Source organism: Copadichromis virginalis, linkage group LG3, assembly GCF_057382275.1.
Source record: "Copadichromis virginalis isolate Kocher_CV1m ecotype Utaka linkage group LG3, C_Virginalis_male_GT1.1, whole genome shotgun sequence".
In the NCBI taxonomy this organism is placed as follows: domain Eukaryota; kingdom Metazoa; phylum Chordata; class Actinopteri; order Cichliformes; family Cichlidae; genus Copadichromis; species Copadichromis virginalis.
This window is the reverse complement of record NC_140620.1, coordinates 34,966,739-34,991,935: the sequence shown is the minus strand read 5'-3', so window position 1 is coordinate 34,991,935 and position 25,197 is coordinate 34,966,739. Positions and strand designations below refer to the sequence as shown.

The window sequence follows — 25,197 nt, the reverse complement described above, 5'->3', positions numbered from 1 at the left end:
AGTTTCTCCAGCCTGGATGTATGTAACTTACATAAATTATCGGTGCATTAACAATTCAAGAATGTAAAATTAAATATCTGAAATACTATGCCCTTTGCTATTTTCTGAATTAAATTGTATGTTCTTCTAAAAATACTTCAGTAATCAATTCTTTCCATTGTTTCACTGTATTTTCTGCTGGGAAAGCTTTAAGTACTTTTTACGGGTAATTTGATTTTAATCTGACTAAGTAAATATAAGTAAGTAAATATATGGCTCAAGAAAATGAAGGGAAAGCTTGATCATTTCAGTGTAAAACGGTTCAACTTCAGGCATGTTAAGCTGTCTTTATAAGAGTCAGCCTGAAAATAGGTCAAAAATGTGCTGGGGTTAAATCCTCAGACCTTATGCTGATGCAGTAAACCCAGGGTTCATCTCATGTGGGAAAACATCAGGCCTCTTGTGATCAGAGTGTGCAGGCAGATTCTGGACGTGACTGTCCCTCACACACCCCAGACCGGAGCCCAGACCTTTCATCATGTCAGAAATGCTGTGCAGGAGCCCACAGATATCTTGATCTAGGACTGGGAGAAGATCCAGCAGGACACCATTCATCATCTCATCATGCAAGGTGATCCCTCAGGCTAACAGGAGTGACAACGGCAGTCAGGAGGGATAAGGAAAGAGCAATAGTCTGAGAAACCATTCCTCTTATTGGCTTTCTACAAATGATTTATGTTTCCAAACCGTACACTCTGATCTCCCTGAAGTTTATTTATTTAGCATAAATACTGTTTGAGTTTGTTTTTTTAATAATATCCTCTTGTTTACTCCAAGGTACAACACCATGACATCTACACTTCCTTTCTATTAGTTTGCATCATGTTGTGCACACATCTTGTGATGTTGGAGTCACTTGCAGTTCCACCTTTAACATGTTGTCAGCAGCAAAACACAAGTGAAGTGTTAACCTGCTGGAGACCTCTGATCACAGCCACTCAGTACCAGTCAGGACTTAAAGTGTCTTTAACAGCACTGAATTTCAAAATGGAGCCAATCAGAATGTGGGACAGGTGGACAAAAGATATATAAAAAAAACAAAACAACACAAAACAAACAAAAAAAAAAACCCTGTGCAGTCACACACAAAGAGTCACCTGGCTGTCGTATATCTACAAATCGATCCAGTGTTTGGCTGCAAAAGTAAAAGAATGATTTTTAAAAAAAGAAAGCTTTGAGAGGAAGTTATGGCTGTCTTGGGAAACAAATGGAGAAAATCTGCAGGCTCAGCTAAAGTGCTTCCTCAAATCTATCATCAGCTGTGTTTTCATAATGCCACAAATTACGTGATCGTGTTATTTTGGATATAGGGAAATCCTGTAGGACAACCTTCATACTACAGCGCCCCCTGGCTGGTAGGTTGGTGGCACATTAAAGACTATCTGCATTTAAATGCTTCATTTGTCCAACAAGCTGTCAGCCAGTCTGGATTTTAGACACACACAGGCAACACGTGAGGAGCTATGACGCAAAGATTTATTTAGTATGAACAAATTAAAAACCGCCACCCTTAAAAAAAAATATGAACAAATTCCATCATCGCATCAATAGAGGGTACGAGCAGTCCTTTAAATCCGGCTCAGGTGTTTTCTCGCTCTTCTCCTTGTAGCTCCATCCTGATATGTCTTTCTCCTCCTCCTCACATGACAGGCTTGGGCTGCTGGGTCAGCAGTATGTTGAAGCGTTTCTTCAATATCACCCGGTGCCGGGAAAACTTGTCATCTGGGGAGAATCGAGCCGGGTGGGCCGAGCTGGTGGGCTCCCCATCTGGAGTCACCTTCTGTGGAAAGAGAAAAGAGTGTGCTTGTGCTTTTTAAGGGTTTCAAATCATGAAAATAGATTTTCAGTATGTTTTCAGATTTCTCCATGACAGCTGGCGGCGTTGCAGAGCTAACACAGGGAGAGAGAGACAACCATTGAGACCCAGGACCAGTTTAGAACTGCAGCAGTCAGAAGTCATGGTCCTCATAGCCCAGTGTTGGACCCTGAGACACAGACAGCAAAAGCTGTAGATGACGCTGAGGAGAACCACATCCAGCACCTGGAAAAATCAGCTGTGGTGGCCTCAAGACTTGTGTCCTCTCCCTCTACCCAAACAACTGCATCACTAAAGACCTGTAGGTCAAAATCATGAAATGTGCAGATGACATGACTGATGACTCTCCATACAGATGTGGGGTTGAACAGCTGTCCCTGTGGTGTAATCAGAACAATCTTGAGCTGAATATGCTCAGAAATGGAGACTTCAGTTGGAGCTGTTCAGCTGTTCCAACACAGACAAAATCATCAAGAAGACGCAGCAGAGGACGAACAGCCTGAGCTTTTGCAAGAAGTTCATTCTCTGCACTCTGAAACACATTACTGTATGGTTTGGATTTAACAGGACGAGACCAGACTATAACAGACACTGGGGTCTGCAGGTAAAACAAACAAACGTTGGTGTCGACTCATCCTCCATGCAGGATTCGTACAAATCCAGAGTCAGGAAACAAGCAGGTGAAATTACTGCAGACCTATCACAACCTGAGAACCTTCACAGACATACCGCAAACAACCTGTTCCAACTCCTCCCCACTGGTAAATGCTACAGAGCACTTCATGCCAAAACAAGCAGACACCTGGATCGTCTCTTCCCACAGGCCGTCACCCTGTAACACCAACACTCTCATAGTGTTTGTACTTAAAACATCCATTATTACTGCTGCTGAACCAAATCGAGCTGTATACACCGTTTTGTTGTCTATATACCATTTACACAACACTGTCAAGTTCCCATTTATTTACTGTATGTATCGTAACCAGGTATCCCTTATTTATTCATTTAGTCCAACACCTTCACACTCATCTTGTTGCAATTGTCGGTGTCATGGTATTATTATTGTCTGAATTCACTGTTTGTCCAGTCTGAGCCCTATATTCCTCAATAAAGCTCCCAATTCAGACCAATTTGATCTTAAGTGGGCTGGAGGAATAAAACCATTCTCCAGTAACCTATATCTGAAAGAACAGCTCTAACAGTTCCCTTTTCTTTGAGTGTACAAACTATTTCCATGTTCACATTCAATCACTGAGATTTCCTGTGTCTGCACACTGCTTCTGCCTCAGGCTGTGTGTTTACTGGCCCCAGGCAACTAGACCACCTCCCAACTTTACAAGCCAGCACAAGAGTTTCTTCACTTGTGACCTAACTAATAGGTAACCAACAGTTGTTGAGCTAAAACTTGCCCATAATTTCTCATTTCCTTCAAGGTGATTGGAAAGTCACAGGATGCAAGACGCCCTTGCTGTCAAAAGAGCTTTCCAACAGACTCAGATTTAATAAACAACATGGTTAAAATGAAAAGCAACTCAAGATGTACATTTATTTATTAGGAAGAAAGATAAAACTACACGACAGCTACAGGGAAGTCACGCAAGAAAATGCTCACAGTGAATGTGACAAAAAAAGCATGAGGTACCTCAAAGTCGACTAAAAGCATTTAAGTAAAAACTGCCAAGTGTTGGACATGTCCTTACGGTGGACGAAACGCATCGAGGGCAACTCCAAACATTCGTTTGTGGGCGCATACCCTCTTACGTGCCCAACATATCTGGTTATTCTGTAATCGCAGCTAATTTCAAAACACCCCGATGAATACCACCAAACACAGAAACTGCGTCTGTGCAGTCCTAACCCAGGATCTGTCTGCTTAAAAGTTAATGTGTGATAACCTCACACTCAAGAGATGGAGGAAGATGGACGCAAGAGCGGACCGCAGGGGAAGCAGGAGTTACGCTCTAAGGTAAGGACCGCTTAGCTGTGTGGGAATTCCAAGCTGAACGCCAACATCACCTCAAATTTCTACAGGTGTGCAATCGAGAGCTTGCTGACGAGCTGCATTACAGTTTGGTACGGAAGCTGCTCTGCCAGCAGAGCACATCACTGGCATGAGGCTTCCTGCCATTCAGGACACTTATCTTCAGCGATGCCTCCGTAAAGCACACAGCATCATCAAGGACCACAGCCACCCAGCACATCAGCTCTTCTCCTTGTTACCATCTGGCAGACGTTACAGGAGCCTGTCTGCTCGGACTACAAGACTTAAAAACAGTTTCCACCATCAAGCCATACGACACCTCAACCACAACACTTAAACACACACACACTCTCCACAGGATGCACTCAGAAGCTACCCTGCAGCTTCACAAGTACTCTGTATAATCTGCACTGGTCACTCCCCTTTATTGGTATTTATATTTTTAAAAAGTGCAATACTGTAACAACTGCCACAAAAAAAAAAAAAACTTTTGTACTGTTTAGTTTGTACTGCTGCTCATTCCTGTACAATATCCCATCTGCCCCCCACATCCCTATTTAAGATTTTCTTTATTTAATCACTAGTGTGTACATATATTTATATATACACACACACACATATATATATATATTTAGTCAGTTAACTGAAAATCTCCTTTTTCTTTTACTACATGTTATTAATATTTTGCTCTTACTATTTTTCTATTTATTTTTATTATATTTTATTTTTTTTCTACTGTACCAGTCTGCTGAGTGACTGTCTTCTGCTCGTCAAATCCATTTCTTTGCGATGTTGACCCTGTGCTAACTTGCATATGACAAATAAAACTGAAAGCTTAACGTCCCAAATTATCTCATGATTCCTGAAAATCAGACACTGAATCTGTGCATGCGTTGCTCGCTGAGGTTACCTGGTTGGTTTGCATTACTGAGGCACACTCCAGAGCAGTGCTGGACTACGGTGAAGAGGTGCAGTCCTCGTTGTTGGATTAGATTAACGGTGGTCTCACATTTATACAAAATTTACAGGGGCGACAATTATAATGAGCTCTTCTAATACAGCTGCTTATAGAGCTGGCTCTGCTGTGACCAGTCAAGCTCTAGACGGGCTGTCAGCAGAGAGCAGCCTGTCCACTACAGATATTAAAGAAAACTGTTGTTCCAACTTTCTGCAAAGTCACACTGCCCCACCACACCTGAGCTACACGCCAAAGCCTACTTTAACTTCTGCCCAATAAACTCTGTTAACTGTCGTGTTTTACTACTTTCAGCCACCTACTTTTATGTTTCACTTGCTCAATTTGACATATTTCACTATATTACACTGACCTACTACCTAATAGCTTTAATTAAACGCATACGTCTTGTATTTTGTCGTGTTTATTTTGATTTCAAAGCAGTTTTACCTCAAGCTATGACAATTATCGAGTGATACTCCACTCGGGTTTTTAAACGTATGCGACTGTACAAACTGTGCGTATGGTGGCTTCGTGACGATAAAATCCCCGAAACGTTTTGCTGTAATGTTTACTGTATACAAACATACATATAAAAAAACAGACCATATTTTAAAGTTGGGCATTTTCCCAGGTGTTTCAGCTCTTTACATCTACGTTAACGTTAGCAGCGGAGACGCGTTTACAAAGAATAAAGGGAAACATGTCGGAGATAAACACAACTTTACCTTCAGAGTGTAGACTCTGTCCCCGTTTTCATTCAGGTAATACTGCAGAAACATCCCGACCGAGCTGGTTTGTTTTTACACTTTAGGGGTTCAAAATATGTATACGAAGCTGTTTATATCGAAAACAACGCAAAAATTGCTGTAATGCGCTCTTTTCTCTTGGATTTCCACGTGCAGCGGACGTTGGTTCGCTATGGGACGGAAGAGCGGATATCCGGTTCAGCACTTAGAGCATTCTGGGAAACGAAGTCTCACTAGCTTTTTCTACCCTTTGCATTCCGTTTGAATTTCAAACGATACCCTGGAGACAAGATCCGAACTCTGTTGCCATTAACGCGATCGCTTATTATTGTCACGTGACCCAGTTTTAAAAAATAAAATAAGATAAGATAAGATAAGATAAGATAAGATAAAAAGATTAAACCTGAAGTTTCTTGCATAATTTGCTTTTTTCCATTAATGATTATGTTGTACTCCTTCATAAAACATTACAGCACTTTGTATCTGCAATCAAAAAGAGACAAATAAATAAATAAACAAAACAATGAGCCCACATGTCATAAAAAGTTGCAATGGATAAAAGCTGTACTATAAATAAAGTAATTTGTGTGTGTATGTGTGTGTATGTGTGGGGTGAGGGAGGGGGGGGGGCAGAATTCTTGTGCATCAGGTGGGTGAAATATGGAATGTTTACATACAAAAATTTGCCTTCATTTGGTTTCTTTTGAATTTTGGTCTGAGCAGAGTGTGCACCTACTACAGCATCTAAGAGAAGATTAGTTTATCTTCACTAACAAAGGTAAGGCAACCGAGAAATGCTATTAACTACAGTGTGCACTGTTTCTGTCGTGTGCATGTAACGCTGAAAGGCTGTCTTGTGTTTGCAAACACCACTGTGTGGATATCTTTCACTGAGCACTGATTGTTTTCATAAAGGTTGTCATAACTGCTCATGTTAAAATTAAACGGCATGTGTTGAAATTAGAGGTGACTCTGTACCACCAGTTCAGCTAATCCAGTCTTAAGCATCTAAACTCCCTCACCTAAACACTAAGTTAATAATAAAAACTTATCTGCATGCACTGAGCCCGGCTAAGTAATGTTGTTGTCTAACAGTCACACAGTTAGAGTATACTCTGCTAGAGCACACAGCCCACAGCATCACTGTTTTTATTCTTACTACGGTCTTTTCAAAGGCAGATCGCTCTTCTAAGCTTCTCAGGCTCGGCTTGTTTGTCGTTTCTGACATATGTCCACGTAGGTGACACGGTCACATCTCGTTGTGTTATTAATGACACATTTGTCTTTACACCACATTAAGCATTTACATGTTAGTTAATGTGGAGCTGTCCATACGTGGAGTTCCAAAGCACCTGTTTGCAAGAGTGAAAGCTGGCTTTAAGATAAGACACGAGCCTTTGGGCATCAGAAGAGGAAACGTTTTTATAATCTTCAGTTGTCTAATTTTGGGAATTGTGTATAAATTGGAGCCTCAGTTTCCTGTCCTTGGCTGCCAGCAGTGACACCAGATGTGGTCTTCTGCTTCTGTGCATTCAGATATGCTTTTCTGCTTACCTTGTGTGCACCTACAAGTGTTTATTTGAGTTACTGATGCCTTCTTATCAGCTCCAACCAGTCCGCCCATCATGCTTTCACCTCTGACATCTAAAAGAGTGTAACACAGAATGGTCTTTCTTGATCCTCATCGATCCTTTAACTGTTAAAATCACCAATATGAATCACCCTATTATCTCTGACAGTAAAGAAGCAAACGAACCAGGCAGAACCAGGATGGATCCAGCTCAGTTGTTTCCATTCTCCCTGCAACATCCCAACCCCCACCAACACCTTCAGCAGCAACACTGGCAGCACCTTCAGCAACAGCAGCTCTATCCTGTGAGCTCAGCTGCAAGGGTAAATCCATTTGTCCCCCAAACAAGAGCTGCAGAAAGGCAAAGAAATAGAGTAGACTGGCATCCAGGAAAGGAGCAGCATGCTGTGCAGCATCTCCCAGCCCAGGTGGACTCCTTCCAAATCCTCCTGCCAGCTGTCTACCCGCCTCCGCTCCACCTCCAGCCTTTATCGCCTGGCGAGCCCCTGTATAGGCCCTACTCTTCTCAACAGTCCTACTGGCTGCCCATGCCCAGCTACAGTTACAAGGCCCAGCCCTACATACAGCTGCCCTTCAGCTCCAGGCCCGGGCACCTCCCACCAATTCTGTGTCCGCAGATCGTGCTGCTCCCTCAGACTCACTGTGCAAACCAGTAAGGGCTCTATTACTGCACATGTTACAATAACTAATACTGGATATGTCTTGATTGTGTCTGACCCCACCATTTGTGCCACAGGGTCTACATAAGTTCGCCCGCAGAGGTGACAACAGCATCAAGACAGAGGACAGAGGTGGATGCAGGGTCAGGAGGTCAGGGGTCAAAGAGCTGTGCAAAAGGTACCTGAACAGCTAAGCTGACCACCAGCTGAAAAAAAATCAAATATGATTGAAATTTAATTAGACTTTTAGCAAAGTAGTGAGAAATAAAAGCTAATAGTTATTGTCCCGTTTTTACTATGTCTGTCTTCACTAACAGAGGACCAGAAGAACAATCCACACAAAGGCAACCCAGGCAATGAAGCCGAACCAGGCAATGAAAGCAAGACTCCCAAAGAAAACATCCCAGCCAGTCTTACAGAGGACTGTTGTTTTCCCGGACCTACAGCCTCTTTAGATGAGGAAGCAGTGAACAAACATTCCATTGACGAATGTTTTAGTCTCCTAGGGTCCTTCTTTGACCAGGTGAGCAGTTGTATTGAAACTGTAAACAGCCTTTTTCAACCAAGTCATCCACAAGTAGAAAAAATACATTTTGTAAGCTGTGTTTGTGTATAGATATTTTACCCTTCGTCTGTTCCAGCTGCTTCCCACTCAGGCTGAAGACCCCAGGGAGGAGGAGCATGGAGAGGCTGGGTACCTGAACATGGAAAACAGTTCCTTCCTGGAGTATATGGATGAGCTGTGCAGAGACGAGGAGTTTGTCAGTAAGGTAAACTGTCCATGCATAACCCTTTCATTATATTTAGAGCAGGAAGACAGCATCACACCAATAAATTATGTGAAGTGTTATATATTTGTTGCCGTTAGCAACTGTTAAGAAAAAGCTGATGGGGACCTGTGGTCCTGTGATTTGAATTACTTGTAATAGCCAGCAGGGGGCGATGCCTCTGTTTGTAAACATTAAATCTGAATGCAATAGTCTGGAAAACAACCTGCTCCTTACTTGATCGGCAGGCTCAATAACCACCGTCATGATGAGTTCATGGCTCAGTCAATAATTTGAGGATTTACTGCATAAAACACAAAGCTATGTTTTGTATGTTTTGGGGCCCATTGTAGAGAAAAAGAATGATTAAGCAGGTGAGGCTTTAGTGTGAGTGGACAGTTTCCCTCAGATTGTCCACCATCCTCCAGCTGTTCAGGAAAATGTGTAACCTCCCTGTGGTCGGTTAGTGGTTGCTGGAGGTAGCTGGGTGTAGCTAGGAGAATGTGGTCCTAAGAAGGGTCTGGCATGTCTGCAAATACTTGTGGACTAATTGCCGAGTCATAGTGAAGCTTGTAAAAGTGCAGCTGACGAGTGTTTGCAGGCAAGCTGGCGTCTTCCATAAAAAACTACTGACGGAGGAGGTTTGCAACTGGTTAGCTACCACTTGCCAACTAGTTGGTGAATACAGATTTTTACTTAGAGTCCAGTTTTTTTCCTGGATGACCCTGAAGGCCCTTTCACATTGGACGCAGCTTACGCTGCGCTCACCGCTAGCTAAAGCAAAGGACACAAAATTTGTGTCCCGCTGACCACTACGCTCTGCTTGTACTAGATGTGCATGATCCTCGTAATTTCAAAAAATTGTATTTCTCTAACTTTGTATCCCCTACAAGAGTTTGTTTTGTATTATGTTCACATGTTTAATAAAAACATGTTTCACTCATAAAAAAGCTTTGCAACTATACTTGCAGCACATTTTGCTCACAGCACTTCCTGAGTATTAGCCCTTTTTATGATGTTTTGTTGTTCAAACTGTTGCCTTTGCTCTTTGTGCCAGGTGGAGTCCACGGTGAATATCGAAGCCCTCATGCCTCTCCTCTCTGCCAGCCAGGACCTTTTTGAAGAAGAGCAAGAGGTAGCATCCTTTAAATACTGATACAGTACAGTAACAATAATTAAAAAACAAAAACATAAGCATTTATTGAAAATGAATGTTTAGGGGATATTTTGTTTGTTCTCTTGCTCTACAGATGATCTTGCAGGAGGAGCTGCCTCCATGTCCTGCAAACAGCGATCATTTCTACGGAGAAACACCTTCGGTATCTTCACAGTCACTCTCTTTGGACGCTCCAGGCTCCCTCTTTGCAAGTAGCCCCAATAGAAACGGACAAAATTCATCCCAGAATGAAGTTGGGATCAGCTGCTCCCCCCTCCTGCTTTCAAACCTTTTAGAAGAACCGCCTTCACCCAAAACTCTCGAACAGGAGGTTCAGGCGAGCGAGGAGAACCAGACCAAACCCAAGACCAACATTCTCGAAGCGCTTGCTGCGGTCCTTAAAAGAACACGTGGAACAGAGAAAGACAAGGAGAAGAAAAAACTGCAGAAAAAACAAGGAACCCAGTCATTTAAGAGAAAGCGGAGCCGGGAAACAAAACTAATGAGCACTGCAGAGCAGTTTCTGGAGCCGGCAAAGAAGAAACAGCTCAAGAGTCCCAACGTTGAAGGGATTTTTCGCGACACAATGCCCCAAGTTTAAAAATCACCCGCGTCAAACAACCAAGCCGGCGGGAAGAGGGGACGCTCGGGAGAAAACGCAGGGACGGCAATGGAGCAACTGGAGTAGAGTCCCACAAAAAAAGCAGGAAAGCCAAAAGAAGCTAGGAGCAACAGTTTGAAAGAAAAATAAATGAGTAAGAGAAAAATGATGTTTATTTGTGACAAACACCTCAGGACTCTTAACGTCCATTTCCTGCTGCAGTTTGATCTGTTACAGGCGCTTAAGGCGGGAAAACAAACAAGGTTTTGTAAATGAATTCACAGTTTATTGTTAAATGTAAACATGGTTCATTCACACAGAATAAATCTTCCAGAGTATACTTTGTTTTTGCACATGCAATTATCATCATTACTATCATCATCATCATCGTTATCCCTTTAACAACACAAAAGTCACTAAAACACATATGAGTGGAAAGGTTATAAATAAAAAAACAGGAGCTGTCCTCACACCTCAGAGCACCACAGCAGCATCACTCAGACTAACTTTAAACCTCAGAGGTTCTTTTTTTGGCTTTTCTGTGTCGGTGCAGACTAATAGGATATGTAACACTTTTTGAAACATAACAGCTGGAAAAAAAGACTTAAAAGCTGAAAATACAATCTTTAGCTGTTTCTGTTCTGTTTCTATCTGGCCCCGCCATCGTGCACTCTGGGGAAACACAAAGAAGGTCCAATTACAGAGAGGAGATCATCATTCGGACTTCTTGTCCTCATTAACGGAGCTGTTCAGGAGGCTTCTATTGTTGTTCACAGACGTCCCGTTGGCGGATGGCAGTCTCTTGGACTGCAGGATCTCCTTTGTCACTTTCTGATATATCGGGTGGGTTGTCAACACGAGCAGCAAGCTCTCTATGGAAATGTAAAGACATTTTAGCTCCTCCCATCCCCCTCAGTTTAGTTTAACACAGCACAAGGCACCACAGCTCAGTGAAGACCAAGCTCAGGTTAAACACATGTATCCTCTAGGTTTGATGATTATTTTTTCTGATAGAAATTTGTAGTATAAAATATAAAGTTACTAATAAACTAGACAAAACTGGCTTTTCAGTCGGCTGATGCAGAGGCCCAGATCCCCAGGCTCGGGGAGCAAAGAGGTTATTTTAATCACTGTCAACAGTAAATAAGTACAAAAAACCTGAGCTGAGTAAAAGAGCTGTCACATTAAACTGAGGACTTCATCAAAGAAGCCCACAAACATGGTCCTGCAGGCTAGCTATGTGTTTATGCTCCTGTGTTAATGCAGCTAGTTTATTATTTACAGACGTAACTCTCTGCTGGTGGATGTGATGGCCCTCGTGGGTTCTTAATCCTTTGAGTTATCTTCCTTCCAGCCTTGTGTTTCATGTAGTGTTGCACATCAAATGTCGACATGCATTATTCCCATTGGAAACACGAAATTCAGTTGGAAATTCAGCCTCAATATTCCAGTTTGTGGTTTCAAAGTTTTTGTTATCCCGTGTTTTTCTGACACGATTAGTTGTTAGTGAGTCCAAACTCTTGTTTGGCTCCTAAGCTCAAACACTGCAGCATCACCTAGAGTTCAAAGCGTTCTTACTGAGGGATTTCTAATAAGCTAAAACGTGCAGCTCTGCTGTTACTTCACACATAAATGACAACAGGAAATAAACAGCAGCTATATTTGTGGGATTATTGAAGTTGGGCTAGCTGGGATATAACAGTGCACTGCCTGGTGGCTAGCTACAGGCTATGGTTAGGGTAATATAAACACATTAGCACAGTGAAGCTGGAGCATGAGCGTTTTCCCCTCAATAAAAATCAATGTGAAGGTCCCTGATGGGCAGAGACAAATGAAATCATATGGCAAACAGTCAGGAGAACAGCTGAGAGGATCGATCCACAACACAAGGTTAGTAATTAATATGCTGCTGTGTGGTTTGTATTACTGGCTATCAAAACGTCCTGATCCTCTGCTTCATGTAGCCACTGAAATCTTAGGCAGACTCAGAGTGATTCTTTTATGGGGCACTCACTTCTGTGTCTGGTGACCCGTGAACCTTGTAAGCCTTTAAACACTGAGCTTAAAGATGTGCTGCACATAAACGGTGCTAATAAACAGCCAGAGAAGCCCACAGTGACCACTGATTATTTTTAGGGGCTTGTTTAAATAAAATAAAACACAATACACTACAACACGTTAAAGCAGATATTAGCCTCAACCAAGCAAGGTCGATGCTTCATCACTTGACAAGCGGCTAAAACTTCCTGTGTCTGCACCTTTTTCGCTAATCCTCACACTCACCACGAGTTTGGAGTTTGTATGCAACAACGCTAACACGCAGCTCTATAATCTCCAGCGGCTGCACAGCGATGTGCCGTCAGCAGCTGCTTCGCCGTTTGACTCTCACCTTCAGTGAGCTGCTCCTGGTCCTCGGTGGCAGTGTCGTAGAGCTCCTCGGTGCTCTGCTGAGGAACACCCAGCAGTGCTCCCATGAGCTCGGTCAGCTCCTCTTTAGTCAGACTGCCTCTGCCCTCTCTGTCGAACGCCTGCAACACAAGACGGCTGTGTCATCACCGACAAAAACAAGAGGTCTGCTCGAAATATGAATCTAAGAGAGCAGAACTTACAGCGAAAGCAGAGTGAAACAGAGAGATCTCGTCCACATGTCCGATAAGGGCTGCCATATTGAAGTAGATGTGTCTGAGGTCCACAGTGTCATCCTGAAACAAAACAAGCACACAAAAACACGTTCTCTGTCACCTGAGCTTTTATTTTGGTGGCCTTTCTTCTGCTCTGCTTCCTTCAGCAAACTCATATGCTACTGAATAAACTGACAAGCCTCAAAAATCAAAACATCTGGAACATCTGTGGCTGAGGAAGAGCTTGGCTGGCTCTAACAATAAGAGTACCTTAGAGTAGAGGCTGCAGATGTGGATGGCTGTCTTTTTGTTAAGCCCGAGAATGGAGGCGAGCTCCTCTGCGTTGGCCTTTGTGCCCTCGGCTCCTGAGCGACACCTGTCAATCATCCTGTCCAACGCTGCCTCTACATCACGTGGGCCCAGACTGATAGGAGAGGAGGACAAAGACCACAGTGTGAGGAGAGGATGAGGAGGAGTTTCTCACGTGATAAATAAACCAGATTTAGTAAAAGGTAAATCCAAACGGGCTCTCACCCTTTTCTGTATAGAAGTGTCATTGCTTCTTTCCCAGGAGACTCAAGCGGGACAGAGAGGTCATTCAGCTTACTGACTGGAATCCGGCCTGCCATCACGTAGTCTGAGGCAGGGACTCCCAGAGCGCTAACATACAGAAGAAAAAAGCAAACAGATTACAACAACTGACACAAAGTCAAACAAAGATTTCCCTTTAATCTGCCTGAAGAGTCCTTTCAGGTCTGGAGTGATTCTATTTGAATTACTGGATGATTCTGTTATTATTCTAACATTTTCTTCTTTCTAAATGGAAACACTGGCTGTGAGCTCTGTTAGGATCAATGTGACTCCAAAGTGCAGTTTACACATACACCAACAAAAACAACTAATGTAGATATTTATTCTTCCTACACCGAAGTCATTATACAAATATTTGGTCCCTGAGATACCAGAAAAACCAACAGCAGGTGCCTTTCAGCAAGCCTTTTTTATTTAAAACAGCTAAAGCTAGTTTGAGTTTCATTTCAGAATGATAATGAGACATCTTTAACGACAGTACACTTATAAAAACACAACATCCAAAACTCTTATGAGGCGATCAATGAGCCTTAACTTGCTGTAATCAGGTGGATTCATCTTATGTAAAGCACAATACTGCTAAAACAGCTGAGTGTGACATGTCAGGGTCTCAGATGAAGGCCCAGCTAAGCCGCACAGTCCTGCAGGACACTGGATGCAGAAAATAGGCAGTTTTTGTCATGTGTTCAGTGGTGTCTGTGATTCCTTTTAGTTTGGAGGGACACACGTTTTAGTTCGGCATGGCTGATAGCAGACGGCAGTTTCCAGAAGCAAGTACTGATACACTCAGGCGAACGAGTGAGTCATAATAAAAGCAGCTGTGTGACGTGGGTCTTACCTCGCCATGACTTTCTGAACGTTGCCTGCAAACAGTCTGGAGTCCTTCTTCTCCTCCTCGGACGGAGTGTAAACCGGCAGGAACTGCAGCACAATAAACAGGCAAACATTGATTTGTGTGTTTACAGCGTCTAGACAACAGTAACAGCTCAATAGAGAGGCAGGCACACGAATCAACACAAACGCACGCAGAGGATCTCGTCTGCAGACACGTGCGCTGTCAAAGCAGCTCTAAAAACTGAACACATAATCTCTGCCACACCTCCGCTCACACCCTCCACTGCTGATATCACCTGTGCCAAACGCACACTGTGTACACCTTTACATCATCAGATGTGCTGATAACGTCTAATGATTGATAACAAGCGTGGTGGTTGACCTTGGTGAGCTCTTACCTCAATAGTGATGTTGGTGTACGGCTGTGAAAGCGTGTGAAACAGCACCTGAAACCTAACGAGACAAAAACAGGAAGATATTGGTTATTTTTTCCAAAATCCACACATCCATCTATTTTCTTCCACTTATACAACTTTCAGCCCTAAGAAGTAATTCATTGTAATATATGTGACTCATTATTACATATTTTTCTTAAATAAACTGATTGCTGATGCTAAAAAAGGGACCTGTGCTTACATTCAGTCTCAGATTTAACTGTCTGAACTGTCTGTTAAATTCATTCTTTTTTAAGTAGCCCTCTGTATAACTAACCATTCAGGATTTATAACACTGATGCAAAGCTAACAAGCTAATACTCACTTTCTGTGTATTAGTTAAAACTCATGAGCAGCATTTCTCAGGCCCATGAGCAAGTTCAGAAAGTAAAAGAGTTAAAAAAAAAAAGGTCCAAAGTCCAGGAGGCTTCCAGCTGATTCCTTGTGCTGCCTCAAAATGTCAAACACACAGATTCTGAGCTGGAGAAGTGAGCAGACTCACCAGTTGCTTCCTTTGTATGTCCAGCGAATAGTATCCTGAGGGAGAGTCAGAGAAAAGCTTGCATTAAACTGTTTAGCATCAGTCTGAGTGACGCATTTTCTCACAGCATGTATGACTTTAACAGTATTTCATTTCCCCCGTTTGCACACGCTGACAGGACCCAGCGTGTGCAAACGCCACAGTGTGTTTAAATGGTGCCTGGCACCACAAACAGTTTCCTTTTAGAAGGCCTCACAAGTACTTGTCAGTCAGTGACTATATCAAAGGCTCCCACATGACATTAATAATGCTGATTTGGCTCTCTCAGTCTAAGATTAACTCTCCTTCAGTATTAAGATTATCACTACGATTGTCTTCATTCTGTTTTGTTGTTTTGTTTTATTATGTAACTTTACTGTCCTCCTCTGTGTAAGGACCTCTGGTCAGCCTGTACTCTGATGTGTCTGCAGAGCAGTTTAGTTTCATCGCTCTGACAAAGAAACTCTCTTGGATACTTTGAGGTCAGGAGGTAGAGCCAGAGAAAGCCCTGCTCTGTGACTCTTTCGCTGTGCTAGCTGAACAGCTGCAGATAGATGTAACCTTTTGACTGCAGCCATCTCGGCTAATATAGCTCACAAACCCTGCCTGGTACTGGGAGGAAAAATTACATTTCTGGTCTTCGCCTCCTGTCAAACTAGACTCGTATGTACGTCGCTGCAGAGGATGCTGTTATGGAACGAGATGCATGTAGTTGGCGGCGCTATCGCAGCGTGAATGTGATCAACTAACCTTCAGGCTTAAGTTACAACCTTTCATTTTGACTAATTTCTTAAAATGTTGTTATTACCATATAATCTGCCTTTCCATTAAACTGCTGCTCGTCACTCATCAGTGTCACGGCTGAGCAAACATCCTGATCTCTTACAGAACTATGCATCTCTTTAAGCAGAGACCAAGACCAGGAAATATTCACCGACAGATAAGCATTACTTAATGGAGTCCAGTATGATGTTATTAATATGCCAAATCATGACAGCCTAAGGTGCGAGGCTTAAGCAGCTGCAGATAAATGTCTTTATTTGCAGCAGGTTTAACTGCATTCATTCAGATTAACTACAGGCAGCAAAACAAGTGAAAGCTTGCCTGAAAAACCCACCCCCAAATCAACACATAACTCTACTGGCAGGAAACTAAATGTTGCCTCTGCATTGTTGTACAATTACAATTTATTACATTTCATGTCATGGAGGTTTTGTCCTCGTCGTAATTGACAAAAAAGTTTGGTTTCATTCACAAAAAGCTGCTGTGTTGCTGATAACTAGCAGATCAAGCTGCTGCTTTAATGATTTTACTCACCAGCTCGTTGGGGTAATGCAACACGACGGGCTGGACGGGGACGCCGGGAACGAAAGCACCTGATGTGACAGAGACGCAGAAATAAGACAGAACTCCTCACTCACTTCTCAATCTTTGATTCCTCCTATTACGTCGAGTGCTCAGCGCCTGAGACACGGAGTGAGAGGAGTCGAAGCTCAAAGCATGTAACACGATTAGATATGCTTTTAACCTCCATGTATTTGTTCTTTTACAACCCAAATCTGCTGCTTAAGATCTCAGAAACAGTGTTTTTAACTTTTTTTAATCATCATTATTATTAGGTTTAGTTTTTAATGAAACATGGCATCACGTGAGATTTTATTTATGTTTTAGGGGGTTTTCTTTGTCTCTGTGTGTAGATTTAACTCACCAGTCTTGAATCTGAGCAGATAGCGGCCATTAGTTGTGGTTCCTTCAGGAAACATCAGTATCTATGCAGGTATGAAGAAAGGGCAGTTTCAGTCTTTATACTTGAATATATTAATGATCCCTTTTAGCAGAAAGACGACATGACCCACAAGAGTATCGAGTGACACAAAAACATCTCACCTGAGGCCAGGATCCATCGGAGGTGACCCTCTTGTTTAGCTCTGAGACGGCTTCTTTCCTGGACTCAGGATCCCTCCTGCTCACAAGAACAGACTGATTGCACTCCAGCAGAGCTGAAACATTTAAAAAAAATCCCAGAAATCTAATCAGGAACTATTAGAGCAGATAGAGCAGATTAGAAGCTCCTGATCTTGTCACTGGATCATCTTCATTTTTTACTTTAGATATTACTACACAGTACGTGGGCATCCTGTCTATACTGCAAACGCAAGCTAGACCTCAATAAATGACTAAAGTGACAGCTCAGCCTGTAAAATGTGAACTGTGTCTCAGTCAGCAAAACAAAGAAACACCAACAGCTCCCATCAGGATACTTCAAAAAGAAACTCTTTAGCGATCCAACAGGTGCTTCCAGGTGTATAAACAATGGCAAAGTAAACAAATTCCATCTCTCTCTTCACCTCCTATGACCGGCAGGTTTATGTTTTCCGACCGCGACACAACTGACGGCACCCCGGCTGGAAACATGATCACCATGTCCAAGAAGCTGCTGTGGGGCGCCACTACCAGGATCGGCGCCTCCTTCACATCCGCCTTACGACCTTTCACCTTAACCCAATGGAAGCCCACGCAGAAGAACACTGCACGACCCAGCAGCCACAGGATCGGGTGGAACAACCAGCGGCGCCAGCCTGATAAGGGTTTGGAGCGTTCCTCCTGAGACAGGCCAGCCAATCTCGGCACAGCGACGATCCAAGCAGCGATTAACAAGATCCACGCCAGGAAGACCCGTATGGGGAGCAGGGTGCAGCCCAGGATTATGCCCTGCAGGATCAGAGGGCTAAAATTAGAGTTGTTTAAACATAATGCAGGGGTCCCATCAAGTGAAACACATCATCATGGCTTTCATTCATTTTTAAGAAAAATAATTCTTAAAAAACACACAATTGATGAAAAAAACGCTTTAGTTCTCGTTTGTATGCGTAATAGTATGTTAGCATCATTAGAAGACCAAAATATAGATGATCTGGGTACAAGCAACTACAGTGAACTCCTCCGTGTCAAGGTTCAAACGAACTTTTCAAAGAAGATCCAAACAAACATCTGGTTTACAGATGTGTAATATTTATATACTCTGTACAGAAACACTATGATTTGGATTTATAATCTCTATAGCAAAACAGAGATGCCTCATTACGGAAGAACTGAGTTTTAAAAAAGTAGATGTGAGTTTGTATGTTAGCAGGTTAATGTGACTTGGTGTATAACCCATTATAAAAGGTCTATAAGGCTCGATAAGTGGCATGGGTAGATCTGACCATGAAAAACCTGACAAAAGATTTAACGTCTGACCTTCACTACATCATTTGCCTTAAGAAAAGTCACCAACATACAGTCTGAGAACAGACCTAAAAGTTAAATAGTTTCACCCCATCCCTGAATCAAAGCATTTACCTCTAATATAACCTTTAAATTCACTGCTGCTCCTAGAGACACACTTCTCTAAAATCACTAATGGAGCATTTTCCTCAGCCTTATTTAATCTGTTCAGTTTGTTTGGTTTTTAATCTATTTACAGCAAAAATATGTAAAAATTGGTTGATGATTTAGGTTATATCAAGTTATACATTCAGAGAAAAAGGTCAGAATAGAAGTTTTTAGATATTTTTCCCAATTTTAGGTAATTACTATTGGGTCCTTATACTTATTAAGTAATTAACTAATTTTATTTGCTAAATTTGATTACTAATTACAGTAAAAGCGTGGGAAAATCAGGTTACATTAACTGAGAAATTCATACCAAAATTTACAGAGGAAATAACAAAAAAGGACCAGAAAAGGAGATTTTTACATACTTTTTCTAATAATAGTAGATAATTTTCCTCAATAAATAAATATCCATCTAACATTCCCGTTTCATTTACTCACTTTGATTATTTAATTGGATTTTGATTATTTTAATTCTGATTATGTTTTAAGTTCATTTTAAGCAGAAGTATGTGGGAAACTGAGCTTTTAAAACAAAATAAAACAGGCGATCACATCTGGTAGCATAAATTAGCATTTTGCGGATTACCTTTATAACCTCCAAAAACCGGAGACAAACCCAGAGTTAGCAAGGGTCCCTGGTTAAGCAGAAGATTAACTGTTTAAAGCAGGGCAGTAGGTCTGCCTGACATCCTGCCCTACTTCCAAGCATAAAATCAATACATGTAATGAGTACCTTGATCCACTGCGCCTTGGTCAGCTTCAGCTCATGAATGAAAGGGTTGGGGTACTCCTGTGTAGCAGCCCTGCTGCTCTTCCTCTCCATGGCGAACTAGCAAAAAAAAAACAAGTTTTACTAACTATAAAAAGTTCAAAATGTGATTCAGGCTCCTTTGCTGCTGAAAGTTTATCTAAAAATGCCAGAGGAAAGAAAAAAAGAAAGGGAAAAACTGGTCAGGGTGCGCTCATTGCTCAGCACCTCTCTTTTTTCGGAAAAGTGTCCTTGGCAGTTTGGAGTTTGAAAACCTGAGTGTTAGCTGATGCTAGCTCGGACACCCTTAGAAACAAAGATAAGCTAGCAGAAACCACGAATTTTTCAGTTTCTACTGTCCTCATGGCCAAACCGCACACATACTAAAGAATTTATACCCTCTGTTTGTTACTTCATCACCTGTCCCGCCCCTTTACAAGTCGCTCAGCCCACGCCACTGAGCCCTGAAGTCAAAGTGCTGGGTGAGAGGTAAACTTTACCTAGGTGAAGGTACAGAAGCTCACTTACACCAGGGAACAGTTACAAATTACACTTTAAAATGTCATTTTAATTTCATAGAAGTCCCAAATACCCATTATATGCATCTCAGCCTGTCAAATATCATATTAGCTCTGTATATAACCAGAGATGGGCAGTAACGCGTTACTTGTAACGCGTTACTGTAATCTGATTACTTTTTTCAAGTAACGAGTAAAGTAAGGGATTACTATTGCAAAATCGGTAATTAGATTACCGTTACTATCCCGTAGGAACGCTGCATTACTGCGTTACTAAAACCGTGATTTTTTTTGCGAGAATGTCTCATGACAGTGACGTAAGCAAGTGCGACGTTGGTGACAGCAGCTCTGTGCAGATCAACAATGGATAATATATCGAGTGCGGGAGAGAGTATGAGCGTGCAGCGTTTAAAGTGTGGAAGTACTGACCTTACTTTGAGTTTGATTCCATAAAAAGTGACAAAAACATTAGCGTCCATCGTGCGTGGGAAGAAAACTTCTTTTTACAGCGAAAAAAACCCCTAAACTTCCGAGCAAGCACCGAGTAGCTACGACGTGATGGGAAACTCAGAGACACTCGCGCGGATTCTTCAACTGACCGCAGCACACCTGCACCAGGGTAACCCTCCGCCTACCCTGCTCCTGCTTTACAGGTGAAAATAGAGCAAAAGGACCGCTGAGTCTTTGACTTTATTTATTTTCTGCTGTGTTTTACTTGCATCTGTTTGAAAGAGTGAGTGAAAACACAAAAAATATTTTATTTTATGTGCTGGAATGTGTAGAAAATAGGTTTAAATGTTAAACTAATTTATTCAAGTCAGAGAATGTTGCATATAATTAAATGTTTTGCTTGATGCATAAAGTTAAAAGATTAAAACTGATAAAACAAGTTTTAAAAAGAGACTTTTCCATTTGATTACATTTTGTATGATGGATTATGTAGAAAAAGTAGAATTGGGCTGAAAGATCTATCACTTTATCACCTCTTCAGGTTGTAAATCGTGTTTTTAAAAAGTAACTAAGTAACTAAGTAATTAATTACTTTTGAAAATAAGTAATCAGTAAAGTAACGGGATTACTTTTTTGGGGGAGTAATCAGTAATTAGTTACTGATTACTTTTTTCAAGTAACTTGACCAACACTGTATATAACATACGGACCATACAGGTTTTGGCTGCAATTTAGTTTGGAGCCACCAGGAGGTGCTAGAGAGATAGTTACTTACTCTGAATGAGGTGGCTGAGTTAAATTAAAATATAATTTAATTTATAATTAAACTGAAATATTCATTCAAATGAGTTTCTATATTTAAAAAATAGAACACATTTTATTTTAGTTTTAACACAGCATTGACAGTGTGTTCAAATGCTTGAGTTAAACTTTTATGCTGACTGGTTTTATAAACCCACCTTCCATTGGCTATATGTTATTAAGGCACAGTTTTCTCCATTTCTATTTGGGATTGTACTTTTTCAAGTTTTACTACCGTCAGGCTAGTAGTTAGTGGGTAAAAAAATTAAAAACTGGTAATCTAACAGCAACCAAAGCTATACTCTTATTTGCAACCAATCAGCAACCTCCACTAACCACTTTTATCCAGTTTTTCCATATACATTTTTCCCTAGAAACTGGTGGTTGTATCATACCCAATATGGAAGACAACTCTCAAATATGATGTGACGCATTAACAAAAGATTTTTGTAGCCACAATAAGGCATCCACTGGTCTTGGACTCAGTTTGATGCCTCAGTGTTAGCATGTTAGCTGCCGTACTGTCGATTTTTGCAGCCAGAAGTTACTATATTTGAGTGTCATCAGTCATCAACACTAACAAACTACATTCATAAATGTGCTCAGAAGGGAAACCAGATGTCACCAAACTAAATGTGAGGCAAACACTGTGTATGTGGTGCAATTCTGAGAGTTAGCCTGAATATTATTTCAGTTATTTTGGCTGCACCTCTGCTCTTCTTTGGGTTTCAGTTTGGAAGCGTAGATAAATTGGCAAACCTTTTTTGAGCCATATCAGAAAATTTTTAGTAATTTTATGCAGTTTTGGGACACACATATAAGGCTAGCACATATCTGTAACCGGAAGGTCGCCGGTTCGATCCCCCCGGGCTCTCTGTCGTTGTGTCCTTGGGCAAGACACTTTACCCTACCGCCTACTGGTGTTGGCCAGAGGGGCCGATGGCGCGATATGGCAGCCTCGCTCCTGTCAGTCTGCCCCAGGGCAGCTGTGGCTACAACTGTAGCTTGCCTCCACCAGTGTGTGAATGAATAGTGGAATTGTAAAGCGCTTTGAGGGTCTCGAAAAGCGCTATATAAATGCAATCCATTATTATCATTAATTTTAGTCCAGTCCTTGTACTTGACCATTGACAAAAGGTAGATTTTTTTGTTTGTTAAGCCACTTGGTACTCTCCTATGAACATTCAAGCATAAAAAGTCACCTAACTGGGCTCTTTGTTTCTAGCAGTTTGTCACAAAAACAAAACATAATCAGCTCAGATTTCTTTACTCGAATCTGTGAAAAATGTCAAAGATAACGCAGCTTGACATGAATAATTTAATAAGCTTTAAAAATGTGTTATTTGCAGAATTCCAACTTTTCTGCTACTACAAGTCAAACAAATATCCAACAATTGCATTTTACAATTAATACAATGTCATATGAGCCGAACTTCGCCAAAGCTTTGGAAGCTAACTGAAAATTAGCACCTGCCCTCATTTTCCCTCCAAATTGATGTTGTCTAAAAGAACCTCAGTCATTATGGGCATCACATCAGAAAACATATCATGAAAACGAGACAATCAGTTTCAGGACCCAAAATTAATGGAGGTGTTGGGGCGATCGTGGCTCAAGAGTTGGGAGTTCGCCTTGTAATCGGAAGGTTGCCGGTTCGAGCCCCGGCTCGGACAGTCTCGGTCGTTGTGTCCTTGGGCAAGACACTTCACCCGTTGCCTACTGGTGGTGGTCAGAGGGCTCGGTGGCGCCAGTGTCCGGCAGCCTCGCCTCTGTCAGTGCGCCCCAGGGTTGCTTCGGCTACAATGTAGCTGCCATCACCAGTGTGTGAATGTGTGTGTGAATGGGTGGATGACTGGATATGTAAAGCGCTTTGGGGTCCTTAGGGACTAGTAAAGCGCTATATAAATACAGGCCATTTACCATTTACTAGTATCAGAGACAGCTACAGTAGTTCCAGTGTCTGGTTGATGGTATACCTGCTCACTTACAGTTATATATACAAACTCTCTCTTCTATTTTAATTCAGTTGCCAAAAACAGACAAAAAATACAGCTTAGCGCTATTTTTTATTCAGTTTTTATCTTCTGTACCAGACATCCAATCATATCATTAAATGATTTTAATCATGTGAAGAAAATCTGATATGGTGACAGCCCTAAATAACTGAGTGGTTTACTGTAAGTGGTCGGGGATGACGTTAAAGTCCACCTCTGACTAAAGAAAACACATTTTCAAATCATAAAAACTGCAAATCCACCAAACTGATTTAAAACGAAACTAAAACCTAAACTAGTTATCACAGTTACAGCTAACACCAAGGTGTTTTCCAACCTTCCCACCTTCTACAACCTTTTCTCACTTCAGTCCGTATTTCTTCTGGCTCCTAACTCTACTTCTTTTGTCCTACTTTTCTATTTGCATAAACCCACTGGGGGTTCTTTATTAATAGCATGCTGAGGTTTCTCCCCTGCCCCTGTCTCTCTCTGGATTACTGTCCCTGCGTTAAAGGCCCTCCTTTCACCCTCATTTCATGAATCTACGACTCGTTTGCTTCTGCCTCATCACTCAACAAAATATTCTCCTAAACTCTTGGAGATCATCAGGATGTTATTTGGTAACTATGAGACAAGCATTTGTGTTCTTCTTGGTCAGCAGTGGGTTTCCTCCTTGGACTCTCCCATTTCTTTCCAGTCTCTTTTTTATTAGTCAATCGTGAACTCTGACCTTAACTCAGGTTTTTACATGTTGTTCTGGGGTCTTTTGTGACGTCCCGAATAAGTCGTCGACGTGATCTTGGAGAAGTTTTAGTAGCTCGATCACTTCTTAGTGTTCTCCATTTGTGGATGACTGTGAAGTCCCAAAACCTTCGAAGTGGCTTTATAACCTTTTCCAGACTGACAGATGTCAGTGACTTTGTTTGTTAGCTGTTTAGGATCTTTTAGCCAGCCTTACTTTGTCACACAGCTCCTAACAATGGCTGGGCGTGCCTACTGGGCAGCTTTAAAAACAACTTTTTACTTGGTTTATCTTTGTCTAATATTAAAATCTGTCTGAAATTTGTCTAAAAATTTGTGAAAAATGTAGGTGTGACAAATGTGCAAAAAAAAAAACAAACCCTCAGAAATTAGAAAGTGGGCAAATAAGTTTTCACAGCTCTGTCTTTTGTTACACACGTACACTCTTTATAGAGGCAATTTGCTATCAGCTGTTGATAGCAATGAGTTGATAAATCTGCACTCGACTGTGTCATCCAGATAAGGTGACTTCTGGCTCCAAAACCACCAAATGGCAGATGCCAAGACACCAAAGTTGAGGCTTCAAAATGAAGAGATTAGATCCAAAAATCAAGTCACAGCAGCTATGTCCATGTTTTAGGGCACTGGATCACGGTAACAGCTAATTTAGAGCTCTGCAGTGAGTCTTGGTAGATCCTACAAACCAACTTATGTATTGATCCAGCTTGTGTTAATTACCGCATGGTTGTGTCCCAATGTGTTACACGTGGTACCCGACAGTAGAAACAAATACAATGCTGCAACTTTCTTGTTGATGTGCATCTCTATGGAGATATAACTGCACAGAGAACACAATCACATGGTAAATAACACAAAACGCAGCACACACGACCATAAATGTGGCCAATAAAGCGTTTTCAGAGGGGTTGCATTGCAGCCCCGACACTGACTGGGATAAACAAACACAACTCCTGATCATCACTGCCTGATCAGTGCTGCAAGGCAGACATAGATCATAAAAAATGTGACATGTTCCTGATTCTCTTCCTGAAACGAGACCCGGTGTGCTCCCCAAAGCCTTTCCTAGAACAGATACTAGTTTGGTTTTTCACAGAAACAGGATCAAAGACTGTCCCGATTCTCTCCCTGTTCCACTGAGTCATTGATTTTAGAACGAGCTTTAATGATTTTTTCGTCTCACTCTGTCCTGTTTCTCTTTGTTCCTTTACAGCCTCACGCCACCATTCCTCTCCTC

The 25,197-nt window shown here is 41.7% G+C and overlaps 3 protein-coding genes across 4 annotated transcripts; 1 reads left to right on the top strand and 2 right to left on the bottom strand.

Moving 5' to 3' along the window:
• Positions 1 to 1,501: 1,501 nt before the first annotated feature.
• Positions 1,502 to 5,762, bottom strand: nop10 (NOP10 ribonucleoprotein homolog (yeast)). The gene is made up of 2 exons (XM_085450793.1): positions 5,520 to 5,762; positions 1,502 to 1,819 (listed from the first exon to the last, which is right to left on the bottom strand). Exons 1-2 carry the CDS (start codon positions 5,571 to 5,573, stop codon positions 1,679 to 1,681), a joined length of 195 nt encoding a protein of 64 aa, XP_085306919.1. The 5' UTR covers positions 5,574 to 5,762; the 3' UTR covers positions 1,502 to 1,678.
• Positions 5,763 to 6,234: 472 nt separating this feature from the next.
• LOC146714327 (uncharacterized) lies at positions 6,235 to 10,356 on the top strand. Its single transcript, XM_085450792.1, has 7 exons — positions 6,235 to 6,318; positions 7,280 to 7,783; positions 7,868 to 7,968; positions 8,108 to 8,313; positions 8,432 to 8,560; positions 9,615 to 9,692; positions 9,808 to 10,356. Exons 2-7 carry the CDS (start codon positions 7,311 to 7,313, stop codon positions 10,312 to 10,314), a joined length of 1,494 nt encoding a protein of 497 aa, XP_085306918.1. The 5' UTR covers positions 6,235 to 6,318; positions 7,280 to 7,310; the 3' UTR covers positions 10,315 to 10,356.
• Positions 9,618 to 19,908, bottom strand: LOC146714326 (lysophospholipid acyltransferase LPCAT4-like). Of its 2 annotated transcripts, XM_085450790.1 has the most exons (14): positions 19,669 to 19,906; positions 19,426 to 19,521; positions 17,663 to 18,026; positions 17,202 to 17,314; positions 17,023 to 17,083; positions 16,632 to 16,690; positions 15,297 to 15,331; positions 14,759 to 14,813; positions 14,365 to 14,447; positions 13,470 to 13,595; positions 13,206 to 13,359; positions 12,924 to 13,016; positions 12,704 to 12,842; positions 10,470 to 11,186 (listed from the first exon to the last, which is right to left on the bottom strand). In XM_085450790.1, the coding sequence occupies exons 2-14, from the start codon at positions 19,513 to 19,515 to the stop codon at positions 11,029 to 11,031; spliced, it is 1,530 nt and encodes a 509-aa protein (XP_085306916.1). In that variant the 5' UTR covers positions 19,516 to 19,521; positions 19,669 to 19,906; the 3' UTR covers positions 10,470 to 11,028. The 2 variants fall into 2 exon arrangements, with proteins under 2 accessions (XP_085306917.1, XP_085306916.1); XM_085450791.1 differs by lacking the exon at positions 10,470 to 11,186 and adding an exon at positions 9,618 to 9,671 and having other exon boundaries at positions 19,426 to 19,908.
• Positions 19,909 to 25,197: the final 5,289 nt, after the last annotated feature.